The sequence below is a fragment of the Cladophialophora psammophila genome (genome assembly GCF_000585535.1).
Source record: "Cladophialophora psammophila CBS 110553 chromosome Unknown aczJe-supercont1.6, whole genome shotgun sequence".
NCBI classification, from domain to species: domain Eukaryota; kingdom Fungi; phylum Ascomycota; class Eurotiomycetes; order Chaetothyriales; family Herpotrichiellaceae; genus Cladophialophora; species Cladophialophora psammophila.
Window position 1 is genome coordinate 778,092 of NW_006912927.1, and position 11,954 is coordinate 790,045.

The 11,954-nt window shown below is 51.1% G+C and overlaps 5 protein-coding genes across 5 annotated transcripts; 1 reads left to right on the top strand and 4 right to left on the bottom strand.

Moving 5' to 3' along the window:
• Nucleotides 1-566: 566 nt before the first annotated feature.
• Nucleotides 567-1,502, top strand: A1O5_04609 (GTP-binding protein rhoC; the record flags this gene model as incomplete). The annotated part of the gene is made up of 3 exons (XM_007745213.1): nt 567-869; nt 917-1,120; nt 1,173-1,502. The coding sequence occupies 3 exons, from the start codon at nt 567-569 to the stop codon at nt 1,500-1,502; spliced, it is 837 nt and encodes a 278-aa protein (XP_007743403.1).
• A 507-nt stretch (nt 1,503-2,009) lies between these two features.
• Nucleotides 2,010-2,632, bottom strand: A1O5_04610 (uncharacterized protein; the record flags this gene model as incomplete). Its single annotated transcript, XM_007745214.1, has 3 exons — nt 2,010-2,171; nt 2,280-2,342; nt 2,522-2,632. The coding sequence occupies 3 exons, from the start codon at nt 2,630-2,632 to the stop codon at nt 2,010-2,012; spliced, it is 336 nt and encodes a 111-aa protein (XP_007743404.1).
• A 1,866-nt stretch (nt 2,633-4,498) lies between these two features.
• On the bottom strand, nt 4,499-4,729 carry A1O5_04611 (uncharacterized protein; the record flags this gene model as incomplete). Its single annotated transcript, XM_007745215.1, has 1 exon — nt 4,499-4,729. The coding sequence occupies one exon, from the start codon at nt 4,727-4,729 to the stop codon at nt 4,499-4,501; it is 231 nt and encodes a 76-aa protein (XP_007743405.1).
• A 1,827-nt stretch (nt 4,730-6,556) lies between these two features.
• On the bottom strand, nt 6,557-7,057 carry A1O5_04612 (small nuclear ribonucleoprotein F; the record flags this gene model as incomplete). Its single annotated transcript, XM_007745216.1, has 4 exons — nt 6,557-6,638; nt 6,707-6,862; nt 6,963-7,000; nt 7,052-7,057. The coding sequence occupies 4 exons, from the start codon at nt 7,055-7,057 to the stop codon at nt 6,557-6,559; spliced, it is 282 nt and encodes a 93-aa protein (XP_007743406.1).
• Nucleotides 7,058-7,351: 294 nt separating this feature from the next.
• A1O5_04613 (uncharacterized protein) lies at nt 7,352-8,176 on the bottom strand (the record flags this gene model as incomplete). Its single annotated transcript, XM_007745217.1, has 5 exons — nt 7,352-7,495; nt 7,542-7,664; nt 7,751-7,816; nt 7,978-8,092; nt 8,142-8,176. 5 exons carry the CDS (start codon nt 8,174-8,176, stop codon nt 7,352-7,354), a joined length of 483 nt encoding a protein of 160 aa, XP_007743407.1.
• Nucleotides 8,177-11,954: the final 3,778 nt, after the last annotated feature.

Consider the following 11,954-nt stretch of genomic DNA (forward strand, 5'->3'; position numbering starts at 1 on the left):
TGCAGTAGTCGGGGTCGTAGTCGTAGTCGTAGTCGCGGCTGTGCGGCGGTGCAGATGCAGGGACATGGAATTTGGAGATTGTGGGCTCATCTATCCCATCCGTCCACTCAGCTCGTTGCGGTAAATAGCCCAGCCCGAGAGCTCAATTCGGCTCAACAAGTTGGTGTAGAAGGGATTAAACAAGCTCATCGTGTTCGACATGGATCCCGCATGCACAAGAAGCATGTCGATAAGCGACCATGTCGCAATTGCCGCAAGCCTGCAGCCGAAAAGGACGGTCGATTCTGCACGAAACCTGCGTTTCACGTTTCACGTCGAGGTTGGCAGTGGTTACTTGGGCAACCGCGCCGGACAACAAAGGAGCCCGCCCAAGTCATCCCACGATCAGACAGGCGGCTATTATTGACTCGGAAATCCCAGCAGAAACCTGTTTGAACAACATGAGCAGATCCCCCAGTCATTACCATCGCATATAATACTGCCGCTCCCGTCAAGGCAGGTCAGGCTCTTCACGTCAACTTGTTGCTACTTGACAGCAGAGAGCCCGCCCTGCGCCTTCACCCACCATGGCAGACACCGATCACTATCCTTCACGAACATCCACCGTCATCTCAGAAAAGAGCCCGTCTTCCTACATTACTCCTGCCTCACCGAAGCGAAGACCTGTTCGAGCGCCTAGCACGAGAACAAGCAACGGCACCGTCGGCACCGTCGGCACAAACATGAGTTATGGCAGTGCGGGACGATTGTCAGAAGCCACAAATATCACGCAGCCACCGGCGTACTCCAAAAAATTCGTGGTCGTCGGTGATGGAGGTTGCGGAAAGACCTGTCTCCTCATCAGCTACGCACAGGGTTATTTTCCAGAGGTATGCAGCACAGGGACTGGAAGATGAGCATAGCTGACGGGCGATAGAAATACGTGCCGACCGTGTTTGAAAATTACATCACGCAGACCATTCACAAGCCCTCAGGCAAGTCAGTCGAACTCGCACTATGGGATACAGCGGGGCAAGAAGAGTACGACCGGCTTCGCCCATTGTCATACCCGGAAACAGATCTGCTCTTCGTCTGCTTTGCCATTGACTGCCCCAATTCGCTAGAAAATGTCATGGATAAGGTAGGGCATCCTCAAAAGGTGGGCCATAACTTCGACTGACATGTCAATCAAGTGGTATCCCGAAGTCCTACACTTCTGTCCTACGACGCCCCTGATCCTCGTTGGTCTCAAATCCGACCTCCGTAGCAAACGAACATGCATTGAACTCCTGCGCACTCAGGGCCTCACCCCAGTCACACCAGAACAAGGCGCGGCGGTGGCTCAACGAATGGGGGCCAGGTATATTGAATGCAGCGCAAAGGAAAACAAGGGCATTCAGGAGGTGTTTGATTTGGCCATCAACACCGCCATTCAGGTCGAGGAGGAGAGCTTCGAGGCAAAGCCAAACAACAAGGGCGTAAAGGTGAAGAAGGCAAAGAAGAGGAAATGCGTCTTCCTGTGATCCTGAAACAGATTGTCGCAGGAGACCAGAATTTTCTATTCTCGGGGTACAAAACTGGGATCTTGTATGATTGACCCTTTGGGCTCGGAAATTCGCCCGCTGATGTGTGATGGTACGCATATGGGACGGCGTTGGATGCAATTGGATTGCATAACGAGGCGTTGTAATGAGACTCTGCTGGGTTCAGAACGGGTGCCGCTGCGCGAGTGAGTCCAGGCTCAGTCTCGATGCTGTGCCGCGCTTGACGTGATTGCTGTATGAGTAGCGCATGGCATAGCTGCCCCAAGAATGAATACATGTCCCGTCGAACATGCTTCTCTTCTGGAGTGCTCCAAGAGTGACTCTGCCCGAGGTCATTGTAACCTTTCATCTCCGCGCCTTCTTCTAAAGTGGTCGATGACCAGAGTGGACGGCCTGCTAGAACAGCCGTTGTCCTCGGCAGCAGCACACAGATCATGGCCCAAACCACAGCCAACACTAGATGTGGTGGCCAGTCAAGGACGATTCTCACTTCCCATGCCTGCCTTCTCCACTCCCAGCAGCCGTGTCCACAGATTCAATTGCGTTGTTGTTGTTGCTTGTGTCGTTCTCGTCGCCCGCCGGCGATCTGCCCATGACTGTCTCGAATTGGCTCCATAGCGCCTCGACGCTGGAGAATTCGTTTCCGATCTACGTGTCTCCATGTCAGTTGCAGCGGGGAGATTGCAACATTGGATCCCGGAAAAGGGAGGGAGGGGAAACATAAACAGAACGCGGAGTGGGCCCAGGGTAACATACTTCGATGATGCCTTCGAGGCTGCGATTCAGCGCGTTCATCTGTGTGAGGACTTGTTCCAAGGACTAAACTTCCACAGACAAGGGGAAGCAGCGGGAGTCAGCAATCGTTCAATATATACATACATACACCAGTTCAGAAAGAAGCCGAGAATCTAATCGTGTGCCAACAGAACATGATCGCCATCCACTCCATTCTGATGGTTTCTTGGGGGGGGAGAAAATCAAGGGAGTCAATAACTCACCTCTCCAATCTCGCCAATCAGAGCAGCACGTCGGAGTTCGAATTCACTTGGTTGATGAGACTGGGACTGGGCCTCATCCGTTGACGGGCGCAAGTTATTCGAGGCCGCCATCGCGCACGTTGTTGTTTTCTGCTATAAGAAAGTCAGGCGCATGTAGGGATGAGCGACCGGCGTCCGTTGTTCCCTCAAGCCTGGAGCGACATAGAGCCTTCGGATTGATTCGAGAGAAGGGATGGATATATGCAATGAAAACTGTGTTTGACGGCCCTTGTCTACAGCGTCCTTTGCACGCCGCCCCGAAGACCGAAAAGCATTGAGAAGTGAAGATCTGGAGGTATTATTTTGCTTGATTCCGAGCCGCGTCCCGGGTATTTTTCACATGCTGCTCCTACGCGCCTTCCCCATTTGTCTCCAGCTTTCCTACAGTACCATCAAAGATGAGCCTGGCAAGCTACAGCTCAAAAAAAGAAAAGCATTGCAAATTGCTCCCCCCCCCCCCCCCCCCCCCAACAACCTGGCCTACTCATCTAATCATCTATCCTCTAGAGAGACCAAAAAATGAACCCAAAAAAAAACACATCGATGAGAGGAGTGGGATTCGAACCCACGAGGTTTCCCACTGCGGTTCGGGGACAAGTAAGACCTAAACACAGCGCCTTAAACCACTGTTGAGGAGGGCCATTGTTATTAGTTTCTCGGTCGCTGAAGAGACGAAAAGAAAGATGGGACAGAGGGGAATATTTACCTCGGCCATCCTCCCGGCATAAATTAAAACAATTTTGGGGTCGTATATTATATGAGCCTGTAAATTCTGGCGCCTGGGCATGGCCGTTATTTCATGGTGGCTCGGGGCTTGGGAGATGCTGGGACGGGGCCATTCTTTAGCATCCATGGGCGGTGGCGATCGAGTGGTCTTGGACATGCAACTAGGGCTCATTAGGTATTACGAGGCATTACTAGCCTTGCTTCTTTAACGAAAGGCACATACCAAGTACGAGGTACTTAGGAGAAAACCAACCCCCCTCCAACAAAGAAGTCCGTCCCAGAGGCGACTCCGACTCCTTCGCAAAAGAGAACAACTCTCGTAAACAAAACAAAGCTCAAAGTCATATTTGCAGGTTCGCAGCAGATACGATTGTATTCGTTTTGTCTATTGTATATGCCTGTTAAGCGGTGAAGAAGAATCTACTTGTAGGCGTCCAGCATGCTTCCCATGATCTTTCCGCCTCAAAATAAAGCGACATGCTAGATGGTGATGTAACATGGTCGAACAATATGATGGTCTGAGCGCTGTTGTTCGAGCCCAATCTTCAGGCTAGCATCTTCCATCTCGCCTAAGATGGCATGAAATCTTCGTTCTGCGAGAACTGTCTCGGCTCCGTCGTCCCGTCCATTCACAGCAAGTAGCAATCTCGATCTTCAAAACGGTCTGTCACACCATTGATGCCATTCTCTGAGAATTGCCACCTGAACGTCTCCGAAGAAGGTAGTCGGCTGGCGAACTCTCTTTTGCGTCTGAGATCATAAATGCAGGGCCGTGCTGATCTCCCCGTGCTGTGGTGAGCTAGTTTCACATCATAGTCGAGTCCGTAGGGTCTAGAAGTGTCTGGCGCAGGAACGGCACATCGCGTCAACTTGCAGAAGTTCATGCATACGCTCCCTCGCTTCCACAAGGCAGAATTTTGTCGCTCATCTCCTTTCCGTTGCTGGGATGAGTTGGTATTGATCGGGAAAGCTGTGAAAACGCGGCGCCGACAAGGACAACCTTTTCGCCTTGCTGTTCTAAAGGAAATTTTCGCTGTTCTGTCGCCTTGAGATGCAAAGACTGCGCGAACAAATGAATTTTGGTGTGGTCGTCAAGGGTATTTCGTCGTTATTGTTGCTATGCGGTGCCGTTGGTCCGGTGAGGTCATGATAGTTTGGTTGGTCGTGCGTTGTCCATTGCATAGAAACAGTCATGTTTAAGGGTGGATAGGGTCATCGCTTGCCGCCTGACAGCAACCGTGACAGCCTCTTTCTCCTAGGCTTCTCGTCGATTTGGTCGCCTTCAGCACATGACGAACTGGGACTTGTTGAACTGGCCTCGGAAGGAGTCCGACCTCGACTTGACATGTCGGCAGCACCTATAATATCCTCCAAGCGGACATCGTCCTGAGGAGATGTTGTGTGATATTGGGGATCAAGGATTTCCGTGAATTTGGAAGGCATGGTAGCGAGTGTAGAGTATGGCAAGCTTGAGTGAGGAAGTTGTCACCCAAGTTTTGGTGAGGTTTACCTTGCTCTCTGCGTTTCTCTGTGTGCAGGAAATGGATGTTTTCAGTAAACGAGGGGATCAGACAGACGCCGTGAGCAGCGAGGCGGTGATGATATAGGAGAAGAGGGAAAACTCGGGTCGGCAGTGCTCGTGGTGCCTCTTGTTGTTCCTTGTCCCTTTTCGTCCACGGCACACGATCAAGTCCCGCCAGTTCAAAATTTGCGCTCGCGTCGGGTTCCCCCTGTTTGAGGGTCTGGAAATCCAATAAAGGCGCGGGTGGCTACGACGCCGCCTCGTCATTCCCCTCCTTCTTGTGAGTCTTCCCCCAGATGGAAATGGATCGCACGCCGTCTAGACCCTGTCAGGAGCTAGAGCCGAGGCGCAATATGTCCATCCCCGTGGAACCCACCCACCCGTCTTCAGGGACCAGCTTTCAGGGTCTCGTCTGTGGCTGAAGGGATTCCCGAAGCCTGAGAGGCCAGAGATCGACCACATGGTGCCAGACATTGCAGGGGATCTTCAAGGAAGAGCACTGTGGCCACGGCCAAAGCCGCTGTGTAACACGTCCAGGCGTACGAGGACAGTGTTCAAGCCACGTAGGACAGGATGAAGATCGCTGGAGTCGCAACGTTGGATTCGCTTGCGAAGTGCCGAATGGTTTCCGTAGCCTCCTAATGCCACTTGCACTTGGATCAATGGACGGATGGATGGACTGTTGGTTGGTTGGCTCGTGGCCTAACCAGCGCTGGGCTGTGCGCAGCACAGACAATATTTTGGTTGACGTTCTCAGTTGGCAGAGAGTTGCAGAGGGGGGAGGGGCGGCTTGCCGGTTTGGGCTCAAGTTTGGCTGCCGGCTGAACTTACTCTTCCTGCGAACGCCTCCGCCTTTGCGAGCCTTCGTCCTAATTATTGTTAAGTAAGTACAGTCCCTGTACCGAGGAGGTATTGACCGTTCGGATTACCGAACCAGTCTTTTCTAAACCTAGAATGGTCACTTGGTGTGGCACGCCTCGTGACTATTGCTTTCCAAGCGGCACGGAAGCGCAGGAGCAAGGGGCGAAAACTACGGAGAATCTAGGTACTGAGTGCCGATTACAAGGGCAATTCCTCTGGTTGCTCGCATCAAACTTGGCTGAGGTCTTCCATCACTGGTGACAAAAGCATGGTCTGCTAAGAGCGACATTGAACATGTTTCTACTACATTGAACATGTCACCCAGGTCGCTAATGCACATGACAAGAACTCTGATAATCCGTGGTTCGCATCCTGCCGCCCCAGTGACGCCTCGGGTGCCTATTTGTGGCGCGAGGGAAGCAAATCAAGCCTCCTCATCCAAAATTGGCCAGCACGATGTATGGTTAATTCCCGGTGTAGGCTCTCGACTTGCAGCTCAACGTAACCGGTGGTCCTGGAGAATGACTGCAGCCACGCTTTCGGCGCCAGCTGGGAACCCCCATGGTGCTCTTCGCCTCCTGTGTGATCTCTTGCTGCCCAACATAGACCACCCCAGTGTGGTTGATATTGCTCAGTCGGCTGCAATACCGGCGGCTGGTTGGAGGATTGCATCAGTTTCCCATCTTGCCAGCGTCTTGTCGATGTCCAGCTTCGCTTGACAGGAACGCATTCCAGCGCATGCCTCCTGCGCATTCATCCAGCGAAGAGTGGTTGTTTGAGCACGTGTACCCAAACAGAAACACTGCACCTGTAGTCTCTTCATGACCAAATCTGGCGGCATCTTGAATCCACGTCATGCTTCTCTGTTTTTGCGGCATGTCGCCAACCTAGTCCTCCATCTTCGTGTCGGGTCCTTCGCCATTCATTTCGACTCCTTTCGCTGCAGATATCCACAGAACATTGTTGCATCTAATGCGCCCAGTAGTCAGTCTCTCTTTCGCATAACCAGCGATTGCAAAGCAATCTGTTAGCCATACCTGATAAGCACCTGTCCCAAAGTACCGGTGTGCTTCCTATCAATGTACTCTTCGGTGTTTGAGAGCTGGATGTTCATGTATGAGTCGACACTAATGAGCCGGCCTTTGTATTCTGTTTGACCCCATTTTAAACGGATGATCACTTCGTCGTTGATCCTGCGAAGTAGTCTGTCAACGGACGTATTTCAACAGATCAAATGGTGATTTGATAGGGGTAAGTGCTCGCGCACTCTAACGGAAAGGCACAAGGACGTACAAGCTCTGAAGCAGAGGTCGCGGGTTTATGGGAGTGAACTGCGAAATGTTAGATGAGAGGTCGCAAAAGCTGTCGACTTTTCAACCTACATTCATTTTTTTGCTCGATGCAGAGAAGAAGAGGTCTATAGGGCTCAAACGAGAGACTTTGAACGATGAGTTCTGTTGGAAGAGTTGACTGCGGGTTGTGTTATGATTTGATTACCCAGCACTTGGACTGCAGTCGGCAATGCTCAAGAATGCTTCGATTTTACACTGAAAATGTCCTGCCAAGGGATTTTCGGCCCGTGCGCAGCCTTGCGCCAAACAAGGCTGAATCCCAGCCTTTCTGCCTCCGTTACTCCATATGGCATTTGGATGATTGGCCATACTGCCGTGTCAAACTGATACTCAAGCTCGCCGTATCTCCCATCTTATGTCTTTAATGCTTACTTCCTCGCCAGCTTTCTCATCGTAATCAAACCACTCTCCTTCCGACAAATCGATCCCCGTGAATTTCGTCCCTGACTCGATTCCAGTGGCCTCCCATTCTCCCTAAGCAGTGTCAGAATGCAGGTCCTGTTAGAGAGCCTCAACATACATCTGGTTTGAAATCCGTGAATTCCAGACCCCGACAATCGATGTCTATGATATTCTTTGGTTTCGCAGGAGAATTTTGCTCATACTTTGCTGGAGCTGCTTTGATGGAGGCGCTTGACTCTCGCTGGTTGAAAAATGCGCCGTATTAGCACTGCCAAAATCATCGGGATTCTCGGATTCTCAATCAGGCAAGTGGTCGCTTCTACGCACCTTGCAGTTCTTGCATTTCCAGACAAAGTTTGCTTCTCCTCGACTTCCGGATTGTTCGTTCATCTCCTGCATTTTTGAAGTTAGATGGTACGGAGGTTGGCTTAAACCAAGGCGGCTCCAGCATCAACAGAAGCCCGGAGCCCATCGGCAGGTCGCAAATTCAGAATAGTGCTACACCCAACAGGGCACAGTTGCACACCCTGTTCACAACGTTATGGAGAACTTACATGACGGCTGACTCCCACCCAATTGGGGTGGATCTCTCGACATGATGTACACTGGACTTTGAATGTGTAGTAGTAAGGCGATTCAGCTGTGTCCGAAGGCACAAGGTCGGTCACGCTGGATAAAGCATTAGTGTCAAAAGAAGGTCGCACACGCGGCAGCCTACCCTTCCAAATCCGCCGTTAGGACTAATGCCAGCATTGGAATAGCCGAACTGAGATATTCTGCTACAAGATGGCGCTTGAGCAATTTCAGATGGGACAATGGTGGTGAAAGAGTAAGGTATCCGAGGAGTTCAGATACCAAAACCCGAAAGGCTCAGACGTCACCTAGCCACAGAAGGTTAGAAGAGATACTAACCGTTTGCAGCGCAAAACCGCCTTCGCGCAGCTTATGTTGTACGAATAAGCCTCGGCTTTCGCTGGAGTATCGGTTGAAGCAAAAAGGCATCCATAATCTCACTAGAAGCTAATTAAAATTGCATATTGACCAAAAGACGACCGCGGTCACAAGGCGGCAGAGGAAGGTCAGCCATGACACGGGAGGCTTGGCATCGAGCATGTACAAAAGGACTTCATACTCCATACTGAGCGAGGGAGAGTACCGACGAGCCGAGTACTCTGTGTGCTGCCACCTCCAACACCTTTGTGGATGACTGCCATCCGAGGCCAACGCCAGCCAGTCAAACTCTACTATCACGATGGTCGCTCTGAGAGGTGCTTTGGGATCTCAAGAGGGCTCAAGTTTCCACCGCCGGAACCCCGGATGCTCTTGATCCAGTGCTTGGTAAATGTACCCGGTACGAGTACAGCTCTAGGAGTTGAAGGTCTGGAAATTATCTATCAAAGGCGCCTTCAACGCGGCCCACGGAACAAGCGTTCTTGTGGTTGGTATGAACAAATTGGTTCAAATAACCGCACCCTCAACCGCCCGACCGTTGACACTGAGCTGTTTACCCTCGCTTGGCCGCCGCGTTTCTCTGCTGTGGATTCAAGCTTGTAAAATCGCAGCAAGATGTCCGAGTTCAATGCCCCAGAGGTGGTTCAGCCGCTAAAGCATTCGGACCTCGAGGTCCGCGACGCCGATATGGAGACGACTCACAAGGCAAACTCCCCGTCTCAGCCTTATCACCATGAAGAACGACGATCTCATGGACTGGGAAGGTAGACTCTCGTAGGCTTGACGGCGGTTTTGACTGCTGTAGTCGTTGGCGCACCACTTGGGGGAGGCTTGGGAGCAACACCCTCACACTGCCAGAGCGAAAAGAGGTGCGGCTCGGGCTTGGGCAGAGTTGACGTTGCCTCCAGCTTGGACTGTTGTGCGGATGTGCGCGCTGACATGGCTTTAGAGCTGTATCCGCTCACCATGTGTCATCAATCACGTAACAATCACCACTGAGCCGATGCCAGCCCTCGAGTACCACGGCCTCGGCGACCCGGCGACCGCGAAGACGCCATACACTGCCGTTGCCCCGACAGATGTGTCATTTTTGTCTCTGAACTGTCAAAACGAGACAATCCAAGTGAGCACTTTTTACAAAGGGACATTCTAAGAATACTGTGACATCGACTTTGGATCTGACGCCCTCGGAACGACGAAAGGTGCGGACGGGAACGCGCTGCTGTATTTCGACCTACTGGGCGTCATTGCCTACAATCTTTCCGACTGCTTGCAGACCTGTCTGAACATCAACGACCACACCGAACTTTACCATTGCAACAGCTCCATGTACTGCAGATCCGTCATGTTCAATTCAGCTTTTGGCAGCGCTGTTCGGGACGTCGGTACAAATTGTTGGATCAAGAATGGAACCCCGGCTGATATCAACCCAAACTCATTCCCCGTCGACCTGTCCAATACATATCTCAGCGCTGCGTTGATCAGCAGCTGAAATAGTGAATACCAAAGTCCCGCGTCGGGAACCAAGATATTGCCCACTCCGCCATATCTTCTACTCTTTTGCCACTAGCCGTTCCCTTCTTTATTTCCATTCTCGATTATCTTCAAAACCTGATTCGCGATAGCATTTGAAAATGATTCTTCGAGGTATCAGAGAAAGTGCAGCATACAAGCTGAATAGCTAGGTGCACAGTACTTGGCCATATCTAGACGGAGTTCAACCAGCATATGGCTGCTGACGAAGACCTAGCGCAAGACTTACAGGGACTGGAGTGGTACCCCCCCCCCCCAAGAGACAGCGACAGATCCTCCAGCTCTTCCATCCCAGGAGATTTTGGCCTGCCGGCCAGCCAAAATCGGGGGAATCTCTCCGGACAGCAAATTTGACAGCACCTTTGTGCCACAGCAAATTCGCCTAATGCTTTGTAGAAATGGTTACCACCGAATTTCGCTAGCGTTCGTTTCTGCTAGACACACTTCGTCAAATTCTGCACGGAGGAATAGTACTTCAATGATTCAGTCCCAGATATCTGGCCCCATCACTGCCTAGCTTATATCAACTACCTCTCAGAATGACGCCAAGTCAATCTCCATCTCACCGTGGTCCTTCACCTGAGGGCTGCTCTGACCTAGTCCGTACCCATCCACTGTCAACAGCACCGGAACTTGGAAGAGTATAACGAGTGCGCGAACGAACTGCTAAAGTCGTAGAATCACGACAACAAGATCTTCTTCCTGAGTCACGGGATCACGGCGAAGAGGTGGAAATAAACGATCTATATGAGATATCAACACCAAGGAATGCTATACGAAGAAGCGGCGGCGAGGTCTAGAATAGATGAATGTTGTTTGAAAACTGACGTCACCTAGGTTTGGCGGCGCTAGACTCCACCAGTCACATCAAGTGGAATTGGGAATTACAAATGGATGGGGTCCGCAAGTTCTTGGCATAACGATCCACAGCCTTTACCAAAGATATATATCCAGCCTTGTCCCTGGAACGCCAACCTTGGTTCCAGATTCTCTTCACTTCATTTCACTTTCTTTTTTTTTTTTTTAACACGTATAAGATCCACTTTGCAGTTCTTGATATTTTATTCTGGTGAAATATCTCACAACAATTGATCGGATCTTACCTGCATCAACTCAACCTGACCATAAATCCAACAGTTGGGTTGCCACAATGCGGGCTCAAAGTACCACTTTGGTTACTCCAGGAACTTGATCAGGTAACCCGTCATTGTTACCCACCACACCACACAACAACGAATAAGGCCTCAGATGCGAGAGACAGGGGAGGGTGAAATTGGGGTTGAGCGCTCAGAGGAGGAAGAAAGAGGAGGAAGATGAGCAGGAGGGGTCCGTGACGAGAGGGGAGAAGGGCTTAAGTTCGAGTCCGGGAGTCGACCAAAAAAAAAATCCTTCGCGGGGTTTTCTCACAAGCTGAGTTTTTTGCTTTTTAAATTTTCGCTTCAGTCATTGTGGGAGGATGGAACTACTGCGGTGCCTTTCCTTCACTTGGCGACAGTGCATTCTCCAGCCACAGATGGCTTCACATCTGCCAAACCGACTACACACATCGAAGTGACGACATACGAACCAAAGGTCACCCAATATGGCTTCTTGGAATGCCCGTCATCATGACACCAGAATCAAGCACCGCCGGTATGGACATCGCTTAGATGTCCCCGTCTGAGATTGCGCTCCAGTGAGGGCTGGATCTACCCAGGACGGTGGCAGAGATCGAGCCCAGTGGTACTCCACAGCATCGCAAAATTGCTTGGAGATCGGATTGCAAACGTCGCAAGAATGTCCGGTGAAGTTCGATTTATCGTAACCACCGAGCACAAGCGAGCCTATTGCTTCGGTCCCGGGCACACCCGTCGAGGATTTTAGCCTCGCTTTCCACAAGTTTCACTACTCACTGCCATCGTTAAGATACAAACCCAAAGATTGACTATCGCTAATGCTTTCATTGTACATGGTATCTAGGAAACTAGGGTACTGGTGTCCAAATGTCTGATTTGGCCCAAATTCAGCAGTGTCCAAGCCAAGGCCTGTTATCCCTCCCCTGGCCTCC